At 36.7% G+C, this 24,522-nt stretch overlaps 1 protein-coding gene across 2 annotated transcripts in view; it reads right to left on the reverse strand.

The window, feature by feature from the left end:
• TTC29 (tetratricopeptide repeat domain 29) overlaps window positions 1-24,522 on the reverse strand; it is a 241,988-nt gene that overhangs the window by 167,523 nt on the left and 49,943 nt on the right. For both annotated transcript variants that reach the window (XM_067036908.1, XM_059065746.1), the window contains exon 5: window positions 6,917-7,129. In XM_067036908.1, coding sequence (XP_066893009.1) covers window positions 6,917-7,129 — 213 coding nt within the window. The remainder of the gene's footprint in view (window positions 1-6,916; window positions 7,130-24,522) is intronic.

Below are 24,522 nucleotides of genomic sequence, written 5' to 3' on the forward strand. Positions count from 1 at the left end.
AGACATACATCATACCATCTAATAAATACATAATTTATTTACATTTAATGTACTAAATTGAACACATAAATCTAATGTACTTGCAAGAATCATTAGAGGTTCTTATTTTAAAATGGAATACTATCCTTTTTCTACTTTTGTAAGTCTTTGGCTTTTAATGTTACCTAACTCCTGGGTAATGCAAATGCTGACAGATCCACCCTCATTTTTGATCTTTGGTAAGTAAGCATCCTTAGATTTCTGAACTCTGCATTCCCACCATGGTGGATTTCCACAGGAGCTAGCAATTCTCTATGCTGCACTCACTCTCAGCAATCACTCAATTACCTCTTGTGAAGGAGTGGCTCAATTGGAAGACTGTGAAGAAACAGGATGGCAAATATCAGTGACAGTAGTTTTTTTCTTCTCTAGCAATTTCATCAATTGCAAAGAATTATACCCTCAAGATCTCACTTCAGCAGAGTTGATGGTGCTAGTGATTCAGTCTGGGGAATTTTAACTCATAACTCAGCTGGGCCCTCACTTTTTCTCTGTATGGGTTTATGAGTACTGGGGAGAAGGGTGGGACTAGGGAAAGGGAAGAAGGGGTAGAAGGAAGAGGCTATGGCGGGAAGTTGCCTCTTAGATAATTAAAGGTTGACTATTTGTGACTTGTACTTTCTGTGTTAAATGGTGTAACCACGTTAAAGCACTAACAACCTCATGCTTGGATACAGTATCGTCATTTGCCTCTAACTTTATGTAAAGGGCAGTCCAGCAAAGAGGAGAAGAAAAAAGAAATCTATCCCTATTGATAGAAAGATTTTGAAGCAGCTAACTCAAATAGTCAGATCACACCAAATATTAGTTTTAAAATAGGATTTAAGTATAAGAAATTTTCCTGCTTACTAATTGAGACAAAGTTAAAGTGAAAGCAGTAAAATAATGGAGGAAGATGTCAGCATTATTAAAGCTGAGTAAAACAAATACAAGAGAAAAAAGGGTAAAATATTATTTATATTGTGTTGTTTATTTGAGTGGGTTAAATTTATATTGGCCTTGCTATCCAAGTCAATAATCATTTATCTTAAAAAATCACGTTTTTATTTTGAAGACTAAATTGTTCATTCTTACACTAGTGTGTTTACTAGAGAATCTAAAGAGGTAGAATAATGGACAGAGACGATGTTCTTTGGAGTAACTCAAATGTTTTATTAAAATGTGCCCTAAAACTTCCTTTTGTTATTTGGCTAAAAAATATTCACTCATTCATTTATTCAATGAGTACTTATTGAGGACCTACTCTGTACCAGGCACAGCTCCAAGCACTTGGGATACATCAGTACATTAACCAGACAAATTTCCTGTCCTTGGGAAGTTTATATTTTAGAGAAATATAAAAAAGAGACAGAAAATTGAAAATAAACGTAATAAATTATATGGTAAGTTGTATGGTGATAAGTATTCTGGGGAAAAAATTGAGCAGGGTAAGGGGATTTGGGAGTGCTAAGTAGGGGTACAAAGAAAAAAGCAGGTTTCAATATTAAATACAGTTGTCTGGGTAGTGGATATCACTGAGAAGATGGTATCCACAAGAAAATGAAATTAAAGATAACAGAAAATTTTGGGAAACACACAACTATGTGGAAATTAAACACACTCCTAAATAACCAATGTGTCAAAGAAGAAATCAGAAGGTAAACTAGAAGATACTTGGAAATGAATGGAAATAAAAATACAAAACCCCAAAACTTATGGGAATCAGCTAAAGCAGAGCATAGAGGGACAAGTACAGCTATAAATGCCTATTTTTAAAAATAGGAAACATCTTTCCACTTTACAAGACTAGAAAAAGAAGAGCTAACTAAACTCGAAACAAACAGAAAGAAGTAAATAATAAAGACTAGAGAGGAAATAAGTGAAATATAAAAAAAATAGAGGATATCAATAAAACAAAAAGTTGGTTAATTGAAGAAGTCAACAAAATTGACGGACCTTTAGCTAAACTGAACAAGAAAAAAAAAAAAGAGAGAGAAAAGCCTCAAATTATGAAAATCAGGAATGGATGAGAGAAATCACCACAGTCCTTACAGAGATAAAAAATATTTTAAGAGACTATTATGGACAATGGTATACCAACAATTAGATACAGTAGATGAAATGGAAAAATTGTTAGAAAGATGCAAACTACTGAAATTGACTCAAGAAGAAAGAAAAAATATGAATAGACCCACAATAAGTAAAGAACTTAAATTAGAAATCAAGATACTTTTCACAGAAGAAGCCCAGAGTGCTTCACTGGTGAATTCTACCAAATATTAAAAATATAATCAACATCAATCCTTCACAGACTCCTCCAAAAACTTAGGAGAAAATACTTCCCGAATATGAGACCACTATTATTTTGACATCAAACCAGACAAATACACCAAAAGAAAAGAAAACTACAAACCGATATCCATTATGAATATAGACAACAAATTCCCAACAAAATACTATCAAAGCCAGTCCAACAGCATATTTTAGGATTATACACCAGATCAAGCTGGATTTATCCCAGGCATGTAAGGTTGGTTCGACATCTGCAAATCAATCCATGTAAAATACCATTGTTATTAGAAAGGATAAAAACTACACGATCATCTCAATAGCTGCAGAAAAAAACATTTCACAATATCCAATCCTTTTTTATGATTAAAAAAACCCTCAACAAATTCAGAATAGAAGGGAATTTCCTAAACCTGTTAAAAAAGGTATCTACAAAAAAACTCATAGCTAACATTACACTTTATGGTGAAAGACTGAAAGCTTCTGTCATAAGATCAGGAAGAAGACAAAGATGTCCTCTGCCACCAATTCTATTTAACACTGTACTGGAGGGTCTAGCCAGTGCAATTAGGCAAGAAAAAGAAAAGACACTAGTGGGAGGCAAACTTTTACCTCTATCTTAGGGTTTTTTGGCTGTGCCTGAGAATTAAATTGACAAAAGACAGAATAACAGGAGAAAAGCATACAAATTTACATAAGCTTTAGGTCACATGGGAGCCTTCATAAGGAATGAAGAGCAAAGAAATGGCAAAACCTACCTGCTTTAATATTGGGTTGAAGAAAGATAGGCAATTGTGGAAAATATAAAGGAAGGAAGGTTAAAGAAGATGAGGATTATTTTAACAAGGTCTGCTTGTGCAAAATTCTCTTGGCCTTGGCTCCCAATCAAAGAATGTTTCTTTTCTCACGGTACAGGGCATCTTTAATATGGGTGTTTCCATTTCTTATTTTTAGGAAGAAGAGGGGATACTAGAATGCTCCTTTTTGCCTCTTGTTTTTCAAGTGCCTTTAGCTCACAGTACTCTTTATGCCAAAGTGGCATTTGGGGTGGCATATTCTGTTACCCTTAAGCATCAAGAGCAGAAAGAAATAAGTAAAACTATACTTGTAGATGACATGATCTTACATATAAAAAATCCTAAAGACTCCACAAAAAACATCAAAGCTAATAAATGAATTTAGCAAGGCTGCAAGATTCAAGATCAATATACAAAAGTTGATTTTATTTCTACACACGAGCAATGAACAATCTGAAAATAAAAGAAAAATTCCATTTTCAACAGCATCAAAAAGAATAAAATATTAGAAATAAATGTAACAAACCAAGGGCAAAATGTGTACACTGAAAACTGTAAAACATCATTAAAAGAAATTAGATAACATGTAAATAGACTGATAACCATATTCATGAGTTGGAAGACAGTGTTAAGATAGTGATATTTCCCAAACTGATCTACAAATTCAATGCAATTCCTATCAAAATCCCAGCTGTCATTTTTGGAGAAGTAGACAGACTGATCCTAAACATCATGTGGAAATATAAGCAACTTGGAAGGACCAAAGCAATATTGAAAAAGGACAATTTGGAAGACTCACACTTCCCAATTTTAAAACTTACTACAAAACCACAATAAAAAATATGTAGCAGTAGAATAAGAACCGACATGAGGATCACCACAATAGAATTAAGAATCCAGAAAACAACCCTCACATTTATGGTCAATTATTTTTAACAAGGGTCCCAAGATAATTTATTGAGAAAGAACAGCATTTTCAACAACTGGTACTGGGGCAACTGGATATCCACATACAAAACGTGAAGTTGGACCCTCCTGACATCACACACACACACACACACACACACACACACACACACACACCTAAATATAGGAGTTAAAACTATAAAACTCTTAGAATAAAGTGTAGAAGTAAATCTTCATGAGTTTGGATTAGTGGAAGCCTTCTTAGTTATAATACCAAAAGCACAAACGACAAAAGAAAAAACAAATTACTTTGCACTTTATCAAATTAAAGACTCGGGCTTCAATGGATACCATCAGAAAGTGAAAAGAAATCAAATCTGAGAAAGGACTTGCATCTAGAATATTAGAGGATTCTTGTAACTCAGTAATAAAAGGACAAAATAACCCAATTAAAAATGGGCAAAAAACTGAATAGACATTTCTGCAAAGAAGATATACTAATGGGCAATAAGCACATGAAAAGCTGATCACATCATTAACCAACAGGGAGATGCAAAATAAATTCACAGTGAGATATCACTTTATACCTACTAAGATGACTATAATAAAAAGACAGAAAGTAACAAGTACCAGTGAGGATGTGGCTAAATTGAAACCCTTTATATATTGTTGATGGGAATGTAAAATGGTTCAGCAACTTGGGAAAACTCTTTGGCAGTTCCTCAAGAAGTTAAACATAGAGTTATACCACCCAGCAATGCCACATCTACGTATATACCCCAAAGAATTGAAAACATGTACACAGATGTTCACAGTAGCATTATTCATAATAGACAAAAGGTGGGAACAATGTAAATGTCCATCAACTGATGAATGGATAAAGATAATGTGATACAACCGTACAATAGTGTATTATTTGGCCATAAAAATGAATGAAGTAGTGATACCATTTACGAGATGGATGAACCTTGAAAACATGCTAAGTGAAAGAAGCTGGACCCAAAAGAATACACATAGCATGATTCCATTTGTGTGAACTCTCCAGAAGAGGTAAATCCACAGAGAGAGAAAGTAGATTAATGGCTGCTAGGGGATAGGGGAAGGAGGGTATGAGGAATGCTTTCTAATGAGTATGGGGTCAGTGTTGATGTTTGTACAACTTTGTGAATTTAGTAAAGACCATTGATGGCTGAAAGATGAAAATAATAGAATAATAGAGTCATGAGCCCACTGTATGGCTGGTGCTACACTTGTGCGTTACACCAAGGTGTGCTAACTAAGGTGCACAGTGGATGTCAGTCCTCCTTCAGTACCATGTAAATCAATGTGGGAGGCAAGTGTTACCCATGCAGTCGTCAGCTTGCTGCTTCAGGTTCCCTGACCAAAGTAGGAGACAACAGTAAGAAGGGATGCTTTGTCCCAGAGCATTTCAGTGGCTGTCAGAGCTCTGTAAAATGCTGTGCAATCTTTTAACCTGTCTACTATCTTATATGGAAAAACATGGGCACAAATATTTATTGGCTTTAAAAGATATTCAAAATTATCACAGCAGAAGAAGCAAGTTTTCTCCTATTCTCTTTATCTGTCCTTTGGAAAGTGAGAGATGCTTTCAGAAAGGAGACGGCTTGGCAGGCTCTGACTATTGGAAGAGGGCCTAGGAACCTTGCTTTCTTTGTGAACAACCTTAGAATTTAGCAAATGTGAACCTAAAGTGAAATACCTTTTCCTAACTGATAACATTAACTTACATTAAAAGTCCACATGACTTTTCACGTGACTAAAGTTAGCTACTGAAATTGATCTAAGAGCTAACTATTTATGTCAGTGTGTACCCCTTTGGGGAAGGTACTAGATCACCATTCATTCAAAAGCAGTTCATTCAATGGGATACATCTTTCACTGGGGGTGATGTCCTATGGGTATTTTAACTAATATCACTTTAAAAAATTAACAGAGAAAATAAGCTAAGATTTTACTTTCACTCTTTAATAAAATTAAAATCAAACTCAGAAAATCAGTCCTGTTTACTCCATATGAGCCATGTGTTACTCAATAAGCCAATTGATTAAATATGTCCACAAGCTAATGAACTTTAGTTCAAGAGCATAACTTTCACCTTTCTCTCCTTCATGAAAAGTAATTTACTAATATACTACTCCGAGGTCACAAAATAACCTTGCATCTCACAAAGTAAAAGCTTATGAGCATATGTTCCAAATTTTTTCTTTATATTTTATACATATTTTCATGATAATAGAATATTAAGGATGTGATCAGCTGTCACAAAAGCATTTTCGCTGCTGTAAGCTTGCATACAAATCACCTAGAGATCTTGCAAACCTGCAGATTCTGATGCAGTCGGTCTGGGGTGGGGCCTGAGATGCTGCATTTCTTATAAGCTTCCTGGTGATGCTGATCCTGCCAGTCCAAAGGCCACACTTTGACAGCCATGGGTCTAAAATATATTAAAGTTCTATCTTCCTGTTACTCTTAACTAAATATTTATCATATCTTTCCTATTACCCGACAATAGGGAATTTACAAACAATGAAAGGTCTCTCAGATTGTAAGAAATATATGACCTTAAGCACACACACACATGCGCGCGGCAGAGTTAACTTTTGCAAATGACCTTACCTTCTTATCATGGGTTTACTGTTTTATAACATTATTCCCAGAGGGTTGCAATTTTGGAGATAAAGCTTTCAAGAAACTAATGGATTTCTTGCTGTCAGCACTAAGGCCCCTCTGTTTTACAGTGAAATTTGAAAGTATATTGATGGCATTTGTCCCTGCATTTCATAGGAAATAATCATCCAAACACTTGACAATTTTTACCTCCCTCTTGGGAGAAGCAGTATCTGCCCATTAAAGGCAGCAACGTGAGAGTGCTCTTTTCCACCCACCTTCTTTGGCTATTTCAGAAGCTTTTATAAGAATTCTGATGGCCTGTTTGTATTCTTTATTTTCCAGCATTTTGTCTGAGAGTAATCTGTAAATCCTCAGGAGACTCTCACAGGCCAACAAGTTGAGAACACGGCCTGTCTCATCCTTCCATATCCGTCCCTGCGTCAATTGATGGAAGGCCTCATAATGCTCCGCAGCTTCCAGAAGCTGACCTGAAGAATAAAAGCCATTCATAAATACAAACCACAGGCCAGAACATATTTTCAAATATTTTGCATACATCTTGTGCTTTACTATTAGAGTGTGTGTGGGCGGGGAGAGAACCATGGAACGCAGCAAAGTATTTCTAAGGCTGAAGAGGACGACCTCAGATTCAGCACTGATTTTGAATGGACACCCGCTAAAGGGATATACTTGGGCTAGCAGAAATTGAGGAGAATTGCAAATGTTTAGAGATGGTGCGAATGTCAAGTAATAATTATTAATAACAATCATATTAGCTAACATTTATTCAACATTATATATACAAGGAACTGTGCTATGCATTTCTCATTTAATTGTCAAAACAGGCCTATGGAACAGAGATTGTTATGATTCCATTTTAAGGTAGAAAAGAGTGAGGTTAAGAATTCTGCACAAGATTGCCTGGCCAGTGGCTTAGTAGATCCGGGCAGTCTGATTCCAGAGCCCACACTCTAAACCACTTTCTTGCACTGCTTTCCCAACAGAAAGCAGTTCTCCATTCTTGAGAATTCAGGTGTCTTGAGAAAGAATGCAACTGTTACAACTTTCAAATTTTAGTATTATGGAGCTTTAAACTACTTCTCAACGTTTGACTAGACTTTCCAAGTTATTTAATTTTAAAATTACAATGAACTTAACTGCCCTTCTCAATTATATTTTATAATATAGTCAGAAATATATCTTCTCAAAGCCAAAACTCTAAATTAACTTTAAGTCATTTGATTCCCTGAAATGTGAGCAAGCACATTTCTGGAAGGGTAGTTTGTAGTTCCATGATACAGATTGTATTTTACTTGTGAATTGCCTTGTAGAAATGCACACAAAATCCTGTAATGTAAATGCTCTTTTATGGTATTGGAGTTACCTAATTGGAATGAACTGGAAAAGCACTTACATCTAGGCATTTCAACAATCGTAGTTAAGAGTGAGTGCAGGCTCCAAACAGACAACCTGAATTCCTATACCAGTTTTACCATTTTTGCTGTTTAGCCTCAGGTTAATTACTACACTCTCTCTGCCCGAATTTAATTCTTCTGCAAGTAAGATTATAGTGTAACTATTCAAGGTGTTATTGTGAGAAATGATGAATTAATACCTGTTCAATAACTGATACAGAGTAGGTACTCAATAAACACGGCTGCTGTTACCAGTTGGCATAGTGATAATATTTTTAAAAACCCACAGGCCAATTGAATTGTAGCCACTATTTATTTTCCCTTTCTTTAAGTACAACATAGTCTTCCTGCAAAATATGTAGTTGAGTCCTTATGACAATATTATCACAACTGATTAAATTAACCTATGTAGGCCATATTAGGCACAATACATTTCCTCAAATAAGATGCACTGCATATTACAGATTGGACGTTCCAGGATACTGTAGCTACTGCCATCACTATTGCATATAATTTCCTCCTATTTTGGCACTGAATTTGCTATCAAAATAAATATTAAAAATGCACAGATAAAGATGAATAGTATTTTAAAAGAAACACAACAGAGATGTATAATCAGCAAAGAAGCTGTACAAAAATTCAGTAAAGACATGGCCAGTCTGAGTCCCATGCAGAAGGAGGGCATATCAGCAAAGATACATAGAGAGAGGCGGGTGTGTGCTGCTGAGCTGTTTATAAACTTGTATTATGAAATTTTCACATGATAAAAGACTACAAAGCCATAAATATGATATTACAGAAGAATATTTGATTACATGGACAGGTGCTTATGATAAGTGAAAATATTGAAAAACATCAGATAACATTTACAAAGCATTATCAGTGTTATATGGGTGATGAATTGGTTTCTTTTCTGCTTTTTTTCCCCATTATTGGCATTTTCTAATGTTTCTATCATCAAAATGTGTTCAGTTTGTAAAGAGAAATATATAATGGAAACTATTTTAAAATTAATGCCCGGTCCTTTTTCTTTCTTTTTTTTTTTTTTTTTTTTTTGCGGTATGTGGGCCTCTCACCGTTGTGGCCTCTCCCGTCGCGGAGCACAGGCTCCGGATGCTCAGGCTCAGCGGCCATGGCTCACGGGCCCAGCCGCTCCGCGGCATGTGGGATCTTCCCAGACCGGGGCACGAACCCGTGTCCCCTGCACTGGTAGGCGGACTCTCAACCACTGCGCCACCAGGGAAGCCCGGTCCTTTTTCATTTTGATGCAAATACTGAAGGTTGAAGTTTACTGTTCTCTCTTTACATTTAACTGACAATTTTTCTCTTACCTACCACAAAAGCAGGAATAGTTTTTCACCTCTCTCCTGCAGCACCTCTGCCTGAAACACCTTTCTCCAAATACCCATACTCTTGTTTCTTTTTTAAAACTTGAATGGAGCATTGACATATATGTGTGTTATGTTTCCTCTGTTAACTATATTTCTTCCTGTAACGTATAGCTCTGTATCCCTGGAAAGATGTATACGAGAGTTCTTTTTTTTAATCCATCATCCCTCTATTTATAAAGTATGGATACATATTTCTTTTTGGCCATGTGAATAGGGACAAGTGGATACAGGGAACTGTGAGTAAACCAGATAGTTCCAGAAAAACTTGGGACCATAAGGAGGCTAGGAAGGGCCTAACAGCATCTGTGGTCACACCCAGTAACCATATGGAAAGAGGGTCCAAAAGTGTGTTATAAAATAACAGATTCACTAAGAATTCCAGGAGGAGAGCCAGGAGATGAAGCTTTGGATCACCCGACTAATTACAATGAAGTGCAAATGAGGCATAATGAAGTAAATAGCATATGAGAACTGATAGCTGGGTCCAAGATTTGATCCACATGGTAGAAGAAAGGGGAGGGAAGGGGAGGGGAGGGTGAAAGTGGGGAAAGGATATGTGGAGGAAATGGGGAGAGGGCTGAAGAGGGGGAAGGGGGGAGACAAAGGTGGGGACCGTGTCTCTGAATTCCAAACAAGCCAGACTTCCCTCTGTGTTACTGATGTGATTAGGTTTCCCGCACAGGCTAAGCAGAAATGAAATGAGAGGTTCTCGGGACATTGGTTTCAATTGGCCACTATGGAAGGGGGCCTTGGAATGATTGAGAAACAGACTTTTCAGTTGAGTTTGATTTTTGCTTGAGCACTTGGGACTAGTATCAGTGTACTGCTTAGGTCATGATTATCAGCCAAGGTTCAGCTCTTACAAGGATATATTTGAAGTCTGCCATGAGGAAGGAGCAGTCCAAGATGCTTGGGTAAAAACAACAGGGAGCAACTATTTCTTGAAGGCCTACTGGGTGCTAGTCAAAATGGAACGTTTTTTTCCCCAGACATTATGTTATTTAACCTTCCAAAACTGGTGCAGTAAATATGACTTTTCTTTCGCACCAAAGAGAAAACCAAGGCTCACAAACATTAAATGACTCAAATAGCTAAAAAGTGATGTTTAGGATTTAAACCCAGGATCACCAAACGCCCACACAGCTTAGTTCTGCCACGTTAGGTACAAGTCAGAAAACGTGGGTGGAGTTAGATTCTCTGGACATAAATATCTGAAGTTAAAAACAATGCTTGAGTTATGTGATTTCTAGTCTCTACCAGTTCTATAATTCTGTGACTCTACTCAGGCAATCACGAGATCCTCCAACATGAAAGAACAGGTACTAGCCACTGATGTGCTTCTCATTGGTCTTCCTGAAGGAGTCTGATGTAAAAACAGCTCTGTGACCTGCATCTAAATTCTCTAACCTAAACCGTGAGGTGACATCCATGGGGTGAAGGCACCTAGGATGTCCCGTACTTAGTCCTAACCTGTGGTCACAGGTTATTCATGGTTTCATGTCCCCTTCCTTAACCACTTTGCCACAGAGGAGGTCACTGGGGATGCTGATCAGCACAGCACAGTTTTAAAATTTTATTTATTTTAAAATTTTTATTGGAGTCTAGTTAATTTACAATGTTGTGTTAGTTTCAGGTGCACAGCAAAGTGATTCAGTTATACATATACATATATCCACTCTTTTTAGATTCTTTTCCCATACAGGTTTTAAAGAATACTGAGTAGAGTTCCCTGTGCTGTACAGTAGGCCCTTACTAGTTATCTATTTTATATATAGTAGTGATCAGCACCATTGTAAACAAGGTGACTACGTAGAAGAAGAAGAGTTTTCCAGCCCTTCTCAGATGTAGGGAATCATTTCTAAAGCTATTTGGTGTCAAATAGGACTCTAAGTAAGCCAGCAAGGATTTGATCCAAATAATCAGAAGCACACAAATGACCAGGCTGCAATTTCTAAAGGCTGGTCAGAATTTGGAAGTACATATTATAATATGGTATAATATTTGATTTAAAAATATTAAAATATGTCTACACTCTGAAGGGAGCATAGTAGTTTAAATAGGCAAGTATTTCCCTTTAAGCATGATTAACAATGATATCATTTCCATGCAATTTATATTTCCAACTGTGAACAGGATTTTAAAGATTTTCTTACTTTCTGAGTAGAGACTCATATTACTATTGACTAGATATTTATTAAAACATAATGCATCCTGTTTTTATCTGAAATTTTAAAATTTAATATACCTGAGAGAAATGTTGTAAGAGGCCATCAATGTAGTGATCATTCTGACACTACACATGTAAATACAAATGAAGATCATAAACCAGATTTTCAAATTTGGCTCACGGCAAACCTTTATAGCTTCTTCACCGTGTTCATGTGTTGTCTGCCCTTTGTTACCGAATAAACTTTAATATATCAGGACCAGACAAGATTCCCAGATCCCAGCATCAATCTTGTTGAAGGACAAGCATCTAGATAATCGTCCTTCTCCGGAATTCACAGGTGTTAACGTTATTTTTCATTGAGAAAGAGGGCAGAGAGAAGAAGAATTACACCAAGGTCTCACAAAAGTAAAAGTTTGCTGAAAACTGAAAAGAGAAGGGCACATTCATAGATGTTAAAGGTCTCCTGAGGGGACATGAGCTTCATCTTGTCGCACCAGGAATTACTCATCACTATGAGTAACAAACATCACAGGAGTAACTGTGACAAGGAAGGCATAGTAACCATTGTTCAGCTAAGTGCCTGGTTCTATTCTAAGAAAAAAATCCAGAGTGTCCACTAATATTTCAAGTGAATCAGGGAAGAAAATGGAGCCAAGATGTTTTGTGGGAGTGACTGGGGATGACCTTCCACCAATACCATCAGTAATGGATTTAGCTCAAGAACACAAGATAGTATCAGAAAACACATCATGGGAGACACACTGTGAACAACTGTGTAAGACAAGAATCCAGGCATGGATAGAAGCAGCCTCAGTCTCAGGTGTTGTTTTTTTCTTCTGGTTTGCTTTTGTTTTTTTTTAAACAATTATATAACATCTACATAAATGACAATGTTGTATGCATTTATAGTTTTTCACCCAACAGAAAGTGTACTCTTAAAACTACTACAAAGGAGATTTACTCTACCTAAAGCCCACATAAACAAGAAATCTAGCCATTTATTTAAAAATACAAACAAAACCCAAACAATGTTGTAAACTGAAAAATGTCTGGTAGGATGTTAAGATAAATACTATGCAGAGAAAATAAGATTTTATACATTTGGGTATTACCCAGGTTGTTGCTTACCCCTCTTCCCTGGTACAACATCTCTGAAAGTTTATAGATATTTGTTGTATCACAGCAGATGTCTAGAACAAATATTAAGCAAAGGAGAATGTATATGATCTCTCCCATTTTAGTTTTTTTTTAAAGTAGGAAGATTGACTAGATATTAACACAAATGGGTTTAAATGTGAAGCTGCCATAAAAGCAGGAACATAAATGTAATTCTCCCAGCCGCTATTTTGATGCACATTTTTGATTCCATGAATATTTTATGAAATGGCCCAAACTAAAGCCATATAACATTCCTGCATTACTGATGCTTGCGCCCGTAAGCTACGAACATTAGAGGCATGATTGAGTGCATTAAAATGAACTCGTTCAGCAGTGCATTGATTACTTGAAGGGGGAGGGAAAAGAAAAAAGAAAAAAAAAAAAAAAGAAGTTGCTTCACTTAAGAAAACAGCAAACAAATCTAAAGTTTGCAATATAATAAAGGCATAAGCAAGTCTGAAATAAAATTTCCTAAATAGAGTGTGACTCTGTCTAGACCTGACATTAATTAGGCAAGGTGTTAATTATGTCCAAAAATGGCTCTGGTATTGTTCAGGTAATTTCAAATGTCACAATCTCTAAGATGCACAGGCGGGCCTGCTTTAGCTCCATGCATCAGCAATTCTGAAAATAGCTAATTATTTCCTTTTCTATCAACTTGCACACTTGCCAGTAAAAATAATGCTACAGGAAAAATTGCATGAAAATAATTTGACAGGTCCATAAGGCCTATTGCTTCAGCAGCCCTGGTATAAGTCATAAGCATATTTAGTTGTAAATGGTGCACATTTGTTGAAGAATTTAGGGAAATATTCCACTTTGGTTTAAAACAACAACCTAAAGGAACAATAAAGCTTTATGTATATTATATTACATTTTAATCTGGAGCTCCTGGACATCTTTGGCGGTTAAGTTACTATTCTGTGCAATGTAGACATAAAATCTGCTGGAAGCAAATTGAACAGTAGCAAAAAGAGAAATATGTTATTGCCTTTTTGTAAAAACAAAAGACATTGCTTTCCATTTCAGTTTAACTGCATGAGCAATTTATATTATCTTTAGGTTGTAACATTCAATTATGATAATTATAACGGCACGATACACGCTGAAATATTAAGGGCTCGTCATACTTCCCCATGGAAACTATCACTTTCAAGGGTTTATCTCTCGTCAGGGGAGATTTGCTCTGTACTATAACCCACTGCACACCATTGCAAAATGGAATGCTGGAAAATAAAGATTTGGTTTCTGTAACTCAATGGCATCCGTAATAAACTGGGAAGAAAATGTGCCCATACTTTTGAGTAGCTGCTTTGGGATACTTAGAGGAAATTTAAGGTGTTATTTAAATAATGGAATCCTTTATCATTTTGAGCAAAGATTTAAGATAGACATTACAGGAATGCTATCATGTCCCTGTTAAAGAGTACAGGTCATTAAACCAGACAATGAAAAGGATCCCAGGAAGACAGGAAGCCAGGTGTGGGTGAAACTCACCAAAGGCTTTATCACTGATGTTGGCAATACTGGTGAATTAATTTTTAAATTCCAGAAAATTTGCCTGGACTTTTCAAATATTCTGGAGGAACTGTTATTAATTGTTGTTGTTTGTGATTTTAGATTACTGAATTGTGGTCAGGGATGGACATGGTGCCCAAACTTGTCATAATAAACTTGTCATACTAAACCTCAGATGGTAGTTTCCATCCAAGTGTTATTATTTCTAAGGATTAAGCATTGGGCAGTTTTGCTTTTAAATGCTCACAATTGGAAGTATTGAAATCACTCAAATAATTTTTAAAAATGTAAACCACTTGTATAATGAATGAACAATAGGAAATTAATACTAGCCATTAAAAAGCTTATAAACATTCCACCTCATCTCAAAATACTCAGTAAAAAGTGTCGACAAGCATAAAAGTCTGAGGAGAAATAAAGTCAATATTGACATTAGATCAGCTAATGAATTATGTTGCTCTGGACTTAATCAATCATGTAATTCTTGCTTGAGTTAGAGATTGCTCATGATTTTAAATAAACCACATTCTGATTGTGTGTACTATAGGTTTATATGAGCAAAGAGAAAGGTATAGAGCATATTTGCCAAAGTATCAGTATTGATTCTCTTCTGGGAGATGGTGGAGAGTGAGGATATTAACTTTTCCCCTTTATATTGTTGCTCTGATTGACAACATGCATGTGTTAATTTTGGATATTACAAAAACCTAATTAACTGAAAGTAATCTAGGTGAGTATGGAGGGAGAAAAATAATGTTAGTGGAGCCCTTACCACCATGTGCCTAGCATGAATAGTAACTGATATATATGTGTGTGTGTGTGTGTGTGTATATATATATATATATATATATATATATATACACATATATATGTATCTTATTTTAAATTATTTATTTTTTATTGAGGTATAGTTGATTTACAATATTATATTAGTTTCAATTGTACAACAGAGTGATTCCAAATTGTTACAGATTATTTAATGTTATAAAATACTGGCTATATTCCCTGTGTTGTGCAACATATGCTTGTAGCTTATTTATTTTGTACATTGTAGTTTGTACCTTGTAACTCCATACCCTTCTCTTGCCCCTCTCCCCTTCCCTCTCTCCACTGGTAACCACTAGTTTGTTCTCTGTATCTGTGAGTCCATTTCTATTTTGTTATTGTCATTTGTTAATTTTTTAGATTCCAGATATACGTGATAATGGTATCTACATTTTAGGGATGGAGAAAATGAGCCTCAGGGGTTCTCTTGCTTAAATTTCACATACCAAGCAGTTGGTAGAGCTGATGCCCAAAGCTCATGATGGCTTTATCTGCTCAAGGTGACCCCTCTTTGGAAACTGTCCAAGGAGGATAGTTTGACTTAAAAGCGAAGGCCAAGGTTTAGACCTGAGCACCATGATATCATTGGACCCCTTGCACCCTGTCTTTAAGTGCTCTGAAACAAGGACAGCAACGCCAACCTCAGGGTATGGCTGTAACAGGCACTAAAAGAGCTGAGTCGGCACCCTGCAAAGTGCCTAGTGCTTTGTGGACGTGGAGTAAGTTTTCATGCCATTTTACCTATTTTCAGGTTTGCCATTTGGAGCCATATCTGGATGAGCCTGTTGTGTGGAATGCTTCAACATCAAAACATTATGCAACAGTGTCACTTATTCAAGTGGAAAGCCTTTTAAGACACTAGTTGGAAACAGCACACTTTATCCAACTTGCGCCCAGCACCCCTCTCACTCTTGGTGAGTGGTACCTCCTAGGAGCAGTGCCTCTTCTCAGAGAGTCAGAGGAGATACTGCGTCCAGAAGGGTGAATCAGTGGGTCAGGAACTCAAGGCTCAGTGCAGCGATTCAAGACTTCCTTGCAAAGCTTTGAAAAAGAGAAACTCGCTACAGAGCAGGCACCTCTGAATGAGGCTTCCTCTGCGTGCTACTCCTTAAGCAGTAAATAATTAAAACACCCTGAAAAAGACAGGTAAAATACAAGCCACAATGTCAGTAACACAGACATGAAAGAGAAGGGGAAAAAAATGAATTTAAAAAAAGGCAATGAAATAATTCATTTGAAGCTGTAATAAAGTTTCATTTGCAGTCTTGTTTAAAGATATATCAGACTTTAGGGATGTAACCTAATTACATTTTTATTCTAAGTTCTATTCAAAGATCTTGGACTTTGATTCTTTAACACAGATCAAACATGGAATAATTTTCTTGTGGCTATCAATACTTAAAAAGGATCTCTTCATTAAATACTATAAGGTCTTAGGAACGTGTACACATAGTAGATGGAGAATAAACTGACATGCCCTTAAAAGTGACAGTTAATTTATGTAGAAATAGCGATGCTAATTCACTTAACTTCTGAAAAAAAAAACTTTTTAACTATGACATGCACTTTTATTCAAATATAAAGTGACTCAGTTTCTAATACTGATCAAATCAGATGCCCCTTAGAAAACATATACTAGTGCCCACTTTCTAAATCCATTTTTGGAATTTACCTGGAAAATGAAATCCTGGAAGTTAGCAAGTCTTGCAATCTTGCAGAGATTAAAGGGGTCGACAGGCCTGCAGTCAACCCAAGAGCCTTAGTGATGGGTAGGTGTGTGAGAGTAATCAATGCTCACACATAGACACTTTCCGGATTGGTTTTACTTCATATTGTTACTAGGAAACCTCAATAGAATAACACCTTTGCTCTGCCAGAGAATCTTTTTGGAAAAGTTTCCTCCAAAGGGAAACTTTAAGATGCTAAATTAGAAGCAGTTTAAAAGTGGGGGAAAACAAACAAACAGGACTTATTTTTTTAACTCTGAAGAGGAAAAAAATGTTCCCAATAAACAGCCAGAGTTGTACTAGAGGTATGAACAGGTAGGGCAAGTACAGTAGGACTTAAAGAGGCAGCAGGAAAGCCAGCAAAGAGTTTTGGTCATGATTCAGTGGCAGCCATTGAGAGGTTTTGTTAGAGTTGGTTTTTGTTTGTTTTCCCTGCTTTGAAATATCCACAGTGTCCACCAGTGAATCTATTTTCAAGGATAAACACTGAATATGATGTCCTTTGTTGATTCAAGTGCTGTTTTCTATTACAGTGCTCTGTATGTAATGGAAGCTTCATTGGTACAAATTTTAAAATATGATAGCAATTTAAATAGAAAATAAGAGTTGTTTAAAACCAAAAATAACCATATTATGCTTGTCAAAATCTATTAATAGCAAATAACAAAGACGTCATTTTCTCACCACTGTTTGGTACATGAATAAACTACTAGGTTTAGAAAGACAAAAGAAAACTTTTAATCTTCACTATATTTAGGATGACCAATTCCTCCAGGTTTGCCAGGACATTTTTCGTTCCTACCCCAAAGGTGTGGAGTCCTGGGAGCCCCCTGATTCTCAGGCAAATGGGATGATCAGTCTCTGAAACACTGACCCAAAATACAAAGAATTTTGAAAATATAATTGAGTAAAACACAAAAGTGATATTTAGCAAAAGCATAATACAGTACGTGTTTTACTTGTGTTATGGGCAAAAATATTACATCAGCATGAATGAACTACTACATGGAAAAAATCTTAAAAATTACTAACAATGACACCATCAGTCAATGAGAATGTTTTTATTTTGGTCGAGCATCATTCTACTCCTTATCCATGCATAATTTTTATACAGTTATAAAGTGATTACTATAATTAGTTTGCTTATCTAAATTATTTTATTAGAACTATTACTTTCCATATTAAATATTTCCATAACTGCATTATAAAAGGCTGCACAATATTTTTTTGCGGGGGGATGTATACTTCAATCATCTGTCTAGTGCTATTATATTTAGATTATTTCTCCACTATAAATAATGTTTCAATGAATCCCTTCATGTATTTTTCTATATTTAATTTTTAAAAAAAATTTCTACAAGTGAAATTAATAGATAAAGATGTACAGAAAATTTTGTAGTTCCTATGCATTGCCATATTCTGTCCAAATCCATTTAACTGATTCATATTATCACCAGCAATACATGTAAGTATTATTTTAACGAACCATGATTGCTTTGTTTTTGCATTTTACAAATATTTCACAGTTATTCAAACTGATTTTTAGAGAAGTTAGTTATTTTCCTATATGTTCATTACACATCATATCTCCTTTTTGGCAAATGATCTGTTTGTATCCCTTTTCTACTCATTACAGTGGTCTTCACATTTTCCTCACCAACTGATATATTCATTACATAGAATACACCTACTAATTTCTTTGTAATATATGCTGCATATAAAGTTATTTTTTCTCCTTTCTCCGATCTCCTACTCCATATCTGAATACTGTCTCTTCTGCTGAAATGTCTGTAAGTCAGCCTTTCCATCGATTCAGCCAGCAGAGTGGCTCACTCTCCCTACCAGTCTTAATGCCTCCTTAATCCTCCCCTGCTTCTAGTTCCCCCAGTTCTAGGTGACCCCACCACAATTACTGGACAACCTAATTCATACATGGATTCCACCAAATGACAAAAAGCTTTGTTATAAAGCCACCCAAGCCTTCCTGTCCCCACTCACTCAGTTTGCTAGTCATTTTCTTTTCCACTTTGCTCTCCATATTTGGAAGGCCCTCTATACAGTATTAGCCTTTATGGGTTTAATTTTCTTAGAGAACCATCCTTTATATGCATAATCTGGATGGGCTAAAATGGCAGTGGAGATGAAGTCATGAGGGGGTCATGTCACTGGCACTCCCTGATGGAATGGGCTTCTCATTGAGCACCACAGCACTCCACTACCACGGAGGCAAATGGCTGGACAAGGTGGCAAATGACAGAGGACACAGAAAAGGAGATACAATTTTTTTTAATTCATAATTTTGTGAAGGCCAGTTTTTTTTTTTTCAGAAGCCTTTCCTTGTGACAATCTAAATAAAAATAAATGAAGGAAAAATAAACCCAGAAGGTCAACTTTGTGAGGTGTCCGCTGAGCAAAACTTTGTCTAGGGAGGTGGTGTTGGGGAGTGGGAAGGACACTGAACCAAAGATCTGAGGACACAGGCTCCCGTCTTGGCTCTGACAGGCTTTAGTTGTCATTTAACCTCTCAGAATCTATTTTCTGCAAATCTGAAATGGGAATAATATCTCCTACCTCATGCATGAGAAAAAGCATGACATCTGTATCATCTATATCTACTAATACACCTTTCTATATGTGACTGCCATTATGTACATTGCAGTTACGTCTGATTTGTTCTCTGTCTGCCTAAATGTTAGTTAAATCAGTTTGCAAAGCCATGCACATATAGAGACGTTTGTGTGTATTTGTGTTATGTATGACACAGTGAGAGGGAGGGAGCTGACATGAATGTAGAACTCTGAATCCAAGTCTTGTGTCTGCTACTAACAAAATAGGTGGCCATAGCAACATTGTTTCATTACTCTGTTTCAGCTTCTTCATCTAGTAAATTAGAGTCTGGAATAGATGACTTTTAAGACCTAATATGGCTCTAACATTCATTCATCTAAAAGAAGTAAACAACATAATTTCCCAACCCAGTTTTCAAAAGTTGAGAAAAATTTTACAATTTACTAAATCCATATCTACCTGTTAATCCATGGAAAAGGTTTTTCCTGACCCTTAGAGCCACCCTTATAGCATCCCTTCCTGAACATCAACTGCAGGAATCATGAACACATATAAAATTAATCCCTCAGAGAACAATTCTCTTCTATTTCCCACCCAAGCTACTACCCTTCAAAGGGTTTCCTCATTTGTACGCAGTAGCCCAGCATCCAAGTGGTACAACAAGGATAAGCATAAAAAGCCTGCAAGCTCTCGAGACCAAGAGAATACATACCTACTAAGCACCTACTGCACAAACAAAAGTGATCCTACCGCTTGGAAAGGCAAGCAGGGAAGTTATTCATGAAAGCAAGGCCTCCTGTATCCAGATAGGCTTAAATGTTCTGAAGGAAAAGTAAGGAAGTTGACAGTTTTTAAGGACTGATCTTTCAGTAGACATTTAAGTGACCACAAAAATCAGAGCTGGAAGTGAACTCAGAGCAAAGAGCATCTGCTCTCACTGCCTTATTTTACAGACGAGGAGAGCAAGATCCACAATGATTAAATAACTTACCCAGATACACATAGCTACTTAGCAAACGGCAGTGTCCAAAGAGAGTCTAAGTTTATTGCCCAATTTCATAGTTTTGCCTCTGCTAGATTTCATCTCTAGTCTGACGCTCAAATGCTGTTAGGTTAACTGTGCAGACCAAGATAGTCATCCAACGTCAATCAACCATCACTGATTTAACCTCTGTTATGAATTTGCAGGCTTCCAACTTATATCTTTATAAAAGCTTTTGTCACATATTTCTAATATCCCTGTAGATTTGGGCTTCCCTTGCTATCGGAAAAACCATCAATAATTAACATTTCCCCCCACTTTTCTACATGATAATAATATCATTGGATCTCTAATAGTTCTTTAATCATCACCATTTTTTTTTACCAACTATAAAAACCTTCTCTCCTTTTCAATACTTTTTAATTCAATGAAATCTTTAAAATTAGCTAGTCCCCCCCCCAACCCTATTAAAAAATAACACATGCACAAGATAACCCATTCTAATAGTGCAAAACGGCGTATAATGCAAAATACCTCCTGCCATTCCACATCATTGGTGCCCTTCTCTGGGGTCGCCTCAGTTGAGATTTTGTGTATTTGATGGGTTTTAAATCTTCTCAACAGCGCTTACATCTCTATTAATTTTTAATAAAATGAAAGAGAAAATAAAATACCACACTAAAAACTGATATATCCTTTGCATTTCTTTTAGTTATTAAGGCTGTTTTTCTAAGAAACTGGCAAGCATTATTCCATGACAAAATAGAAATTACCATGAAATATCTATCAATTTTGATGTGGCATCTTTGATGATATAAAATCTTTGATGAGATTATTGTATTTTAACCTTTTTTTGGAGAACTGAATACTGTGATGATAAACTTCATTTCAAATGCTAAAGAATAAAGGTATCCACCAAATGAAGTGATATTTATAATAGAATGTAGAGTAAGGTAAAAAGGCAAAACTCTAGGAAGAGATTGTTTATATCAGATATTAAGGAGTTTTTTTAAATTGCCTTATATTATTTTAGATAGTATTCTCACAATAAATGTTCTGTGAGAATTTAAAATGAAAGAATGTTACATTTTTCACATGTCAAATCATATCACTCCACCATTATTACATTCCTTTATTTTTTCCTAAAATAACATCTTTTTTTTTTTTTAGTTAAGAAAAGTCACTGACACTACATTGAATATTGTACTGGTTTCCTGAGGCTGCCATAACAGTACCACAAACTGGGTGGCTTAAACTGGAGGCTGGAAGTCCAAAATCAAGTTGTGGATTGGCAGGGCTGGTTCCTCCTCAGGACTGTGGGGGGACAATCTGTTCAGTGTCTCCCTCCTAGCTTCTGGTAGCAAGTGTTTCTTGGTTTGTAGATGGTGCTCTCTCTATATCTTCACATCATCTTCTCTCTGTACATGTGCCCAAATTTCCCCTTTTTATAAGGATACCAGACATATTGGATTAGGGCCACCCTAATAACCTCATCTTAACTTGATTGTCTGCAAAGATCCTATTTCCAAATAAGGTCACATTCATGGTAGTGGAGGTTAAGATTAAGAATTCAACATCTGTTGGGGGTCTCACAATGCAGCCCATGACAAATAGGATTGAAAATCTTTCTCTCAAATGAGAAAGCAGAAAGTACCAGCATCGTATGCAATACTTGTCCTGTCTTGGCTGTGTAGTTACTAAAACCATTCAGCACCAACACTGGGGAAGGAAAGCCAAGCAGTGCAGCACATGTGACTCTATGACAAGAGACTGCAGGCTGGGTGTAAAAAGCCTTACCCCACCAAACACGGAGACAACTAGAATCACAGACACAGTTACGAGTAAGGTGTGTGGGGTAGCCCAAGCCAGTGGAGACAGGGAAGTTTGGAGGGCTCCTTTACCTTCTGAAGGACCCACTGGAAGAGGCATCAAATGAAGGATGGGGTCTCATGGTCTGGCAGATGATGGATTTGAAAATATGGAGTGTACACAGAGAGATAAAGAAGGGAAGGTGGGAGGGAAGAAAGCCAGATGGATGGTAGCAATGATGAAAAGGGTCTCAGAAGTTTAGTAGTCAAACCTTGGGATGGATGGATCGAGCAGAGCTAGAAACTACTCTGAAGCATGTTGAGGCTCAGTTCCATGTCAAGATCAATTGTAAAAGGCACTGCCAATAATTTTTGTAACAAAAAGCAACCAAACTTTTGTAATGGTTTGCTTTTTTTACATATAATGATGATCTGCTATTGTCCACTTTAAAAAGTCATCTTTATTTGTATTCCGATGTGCTTTCTAGGTGGGCGAGAGAGGCTGTAGAACTTCAGGGAGCACATTAACCTCAGCCCATCTCCCTTTGACCACAGCCCATAATCTGTGGTGGTGTTACTACTTCTGCTTCGGGGGCAGGATGCGTGCGTTGGGATTTCAGCAGTCTCATAAGAATGCTCTCTAAGTCGACATTAACAATCATCCTTGCTTCCCTGAGAAACTAGGTTGAGAATGGCAACCATCCTGCACAGAATCACTGCCCCAAGGCTGGGGCAGCTGGAAGATAAAAATAAAAAAGATCTAGAAGCTCATGAACAATAGGTGGTGAGCAGGGGTGCAGGGAATTTTTTTCTTTTGAGCAGATATATTGACGTGGTTTAAGGCCACCAAATGTTTCTACAGGCAGAACACGAGAGTCTGTGTGCCCATGGTGGGGGTCTACAGGTAACACATCTCTCTAAAGCTGTCCTTCAGCAATGGAAGCCTGTTCTAGGAATATCCACAGATATCTAGATGTTTCTAGTTGTATGAATTACCTGAGATGATAGTTCAAGTGGGACTGAGTGGCAGAGATACTTGCAGGGTAGGTTATCTTGGGGATAGCAGATCAGACACCCCTGAGTTCTCAGATAAGGCATCTACAGAATCTGTTAAATCAGCTAAATGTTTCCATTTGACGAGTGTCTGAAGTGTCTGTGAGCAGTTTTCAATGTTGACAATCACAACTGATATGCCTGTGCCTTTGACCTCTTTGCTCTAATGGTTGGTTCTTCTTCTACACTGAGTTACTGAGTTAGCCTGGCGGGAGCTTCCAGGAGACTTCAGTGAGGGGAATTAGGAGTCCAGAACTGAGTCAGAGAGCTCAAGTTTGAATCCCAATTCCAAGACCCATGATCAGGGACTGAGTCTCTGCTCCAGATGGAAACACTTCAAGACTGGATCAGCCAAGGGACCCACTATTTCCTCCTGGATTTAGTCTTAAATAATGATAATCATGGGATCTTGAAATAGTCTAGGACCCTGGATAGCAGGCAAAATACTATTGTAGACTTGTGATGGAGTCATTCTATATCAGTGAGCTTTAAAAGTTGTCTATTTTTATTTTTTGGATTATAAATATGTTGCTCATCTATTATATTCAAACAATACAGAAATGTGTTACAAAAATGCATATATTTTTTCTATATTAAATATAAAAATGGAATTTTTTGAAGACTAAGTTATATTAGTAAATTGAGAGATTTGTAAAGTGTCTAAAAATGTTAAAATGGAAGTTTTTGGAAAAGCACAAAGACATTATATATCACATCCCAAAGGGAATCTTTAGTGTAAAATTTTCGAAGAAATAGCAAAAAACCACTCAGAGAACTAGTGAAATCCCTCGTTCAAAATAAGGGCTTATAAGTGTTGGAGATTATATCAGTCAAAGTTAGATTAGGCTACACTGTGGTAGTAAATAGACCCTGAAATCCCAGAGGCTTAGACAAACTAGTTTTCTTGCTCACATGAAGTCCACTGAGGGTGGGTGACTCTCTAGAGTCACCCAATGCTCATTCAGGGAACTGGCTGCTTCCATCTCATGGTTTCACCATCTCAACATAATTCCTCCATGGTCACCATGGCAAAAACAGAGATAGTAGGGAGGACTCATATCTGCTCCTCCAAGTTTCAGCCTGGAAGTGACTGTTCATAGACCACTGGTCAGAATTAGCACTTTTACAGTGGCTGACACATAGCACTCAATAAGTGGTAGCTCTTATCATTACAGTCAATGGAAAACAGCATTTTGACTAGCTGGCTAAGAGTTTATCATGTGTAACTACCACCATTGATTATTATCCGAATGTAGGACATTTGTA

This window comes from Kogia breviceps, chromosome 6 (assembly GCF_026419965.1).
Source record: "Kogia breviceps isolate mKogBre1 chromosome 6, mKogBre1 haplotype 1, whole genome shotgun sequence".
Taxonomy (NCBI): Eukaryota; Metazoa; Chordata; class Mammalia; order Artiodactyla; family Physeteridae; genus Kogia; species Kogia breviceps.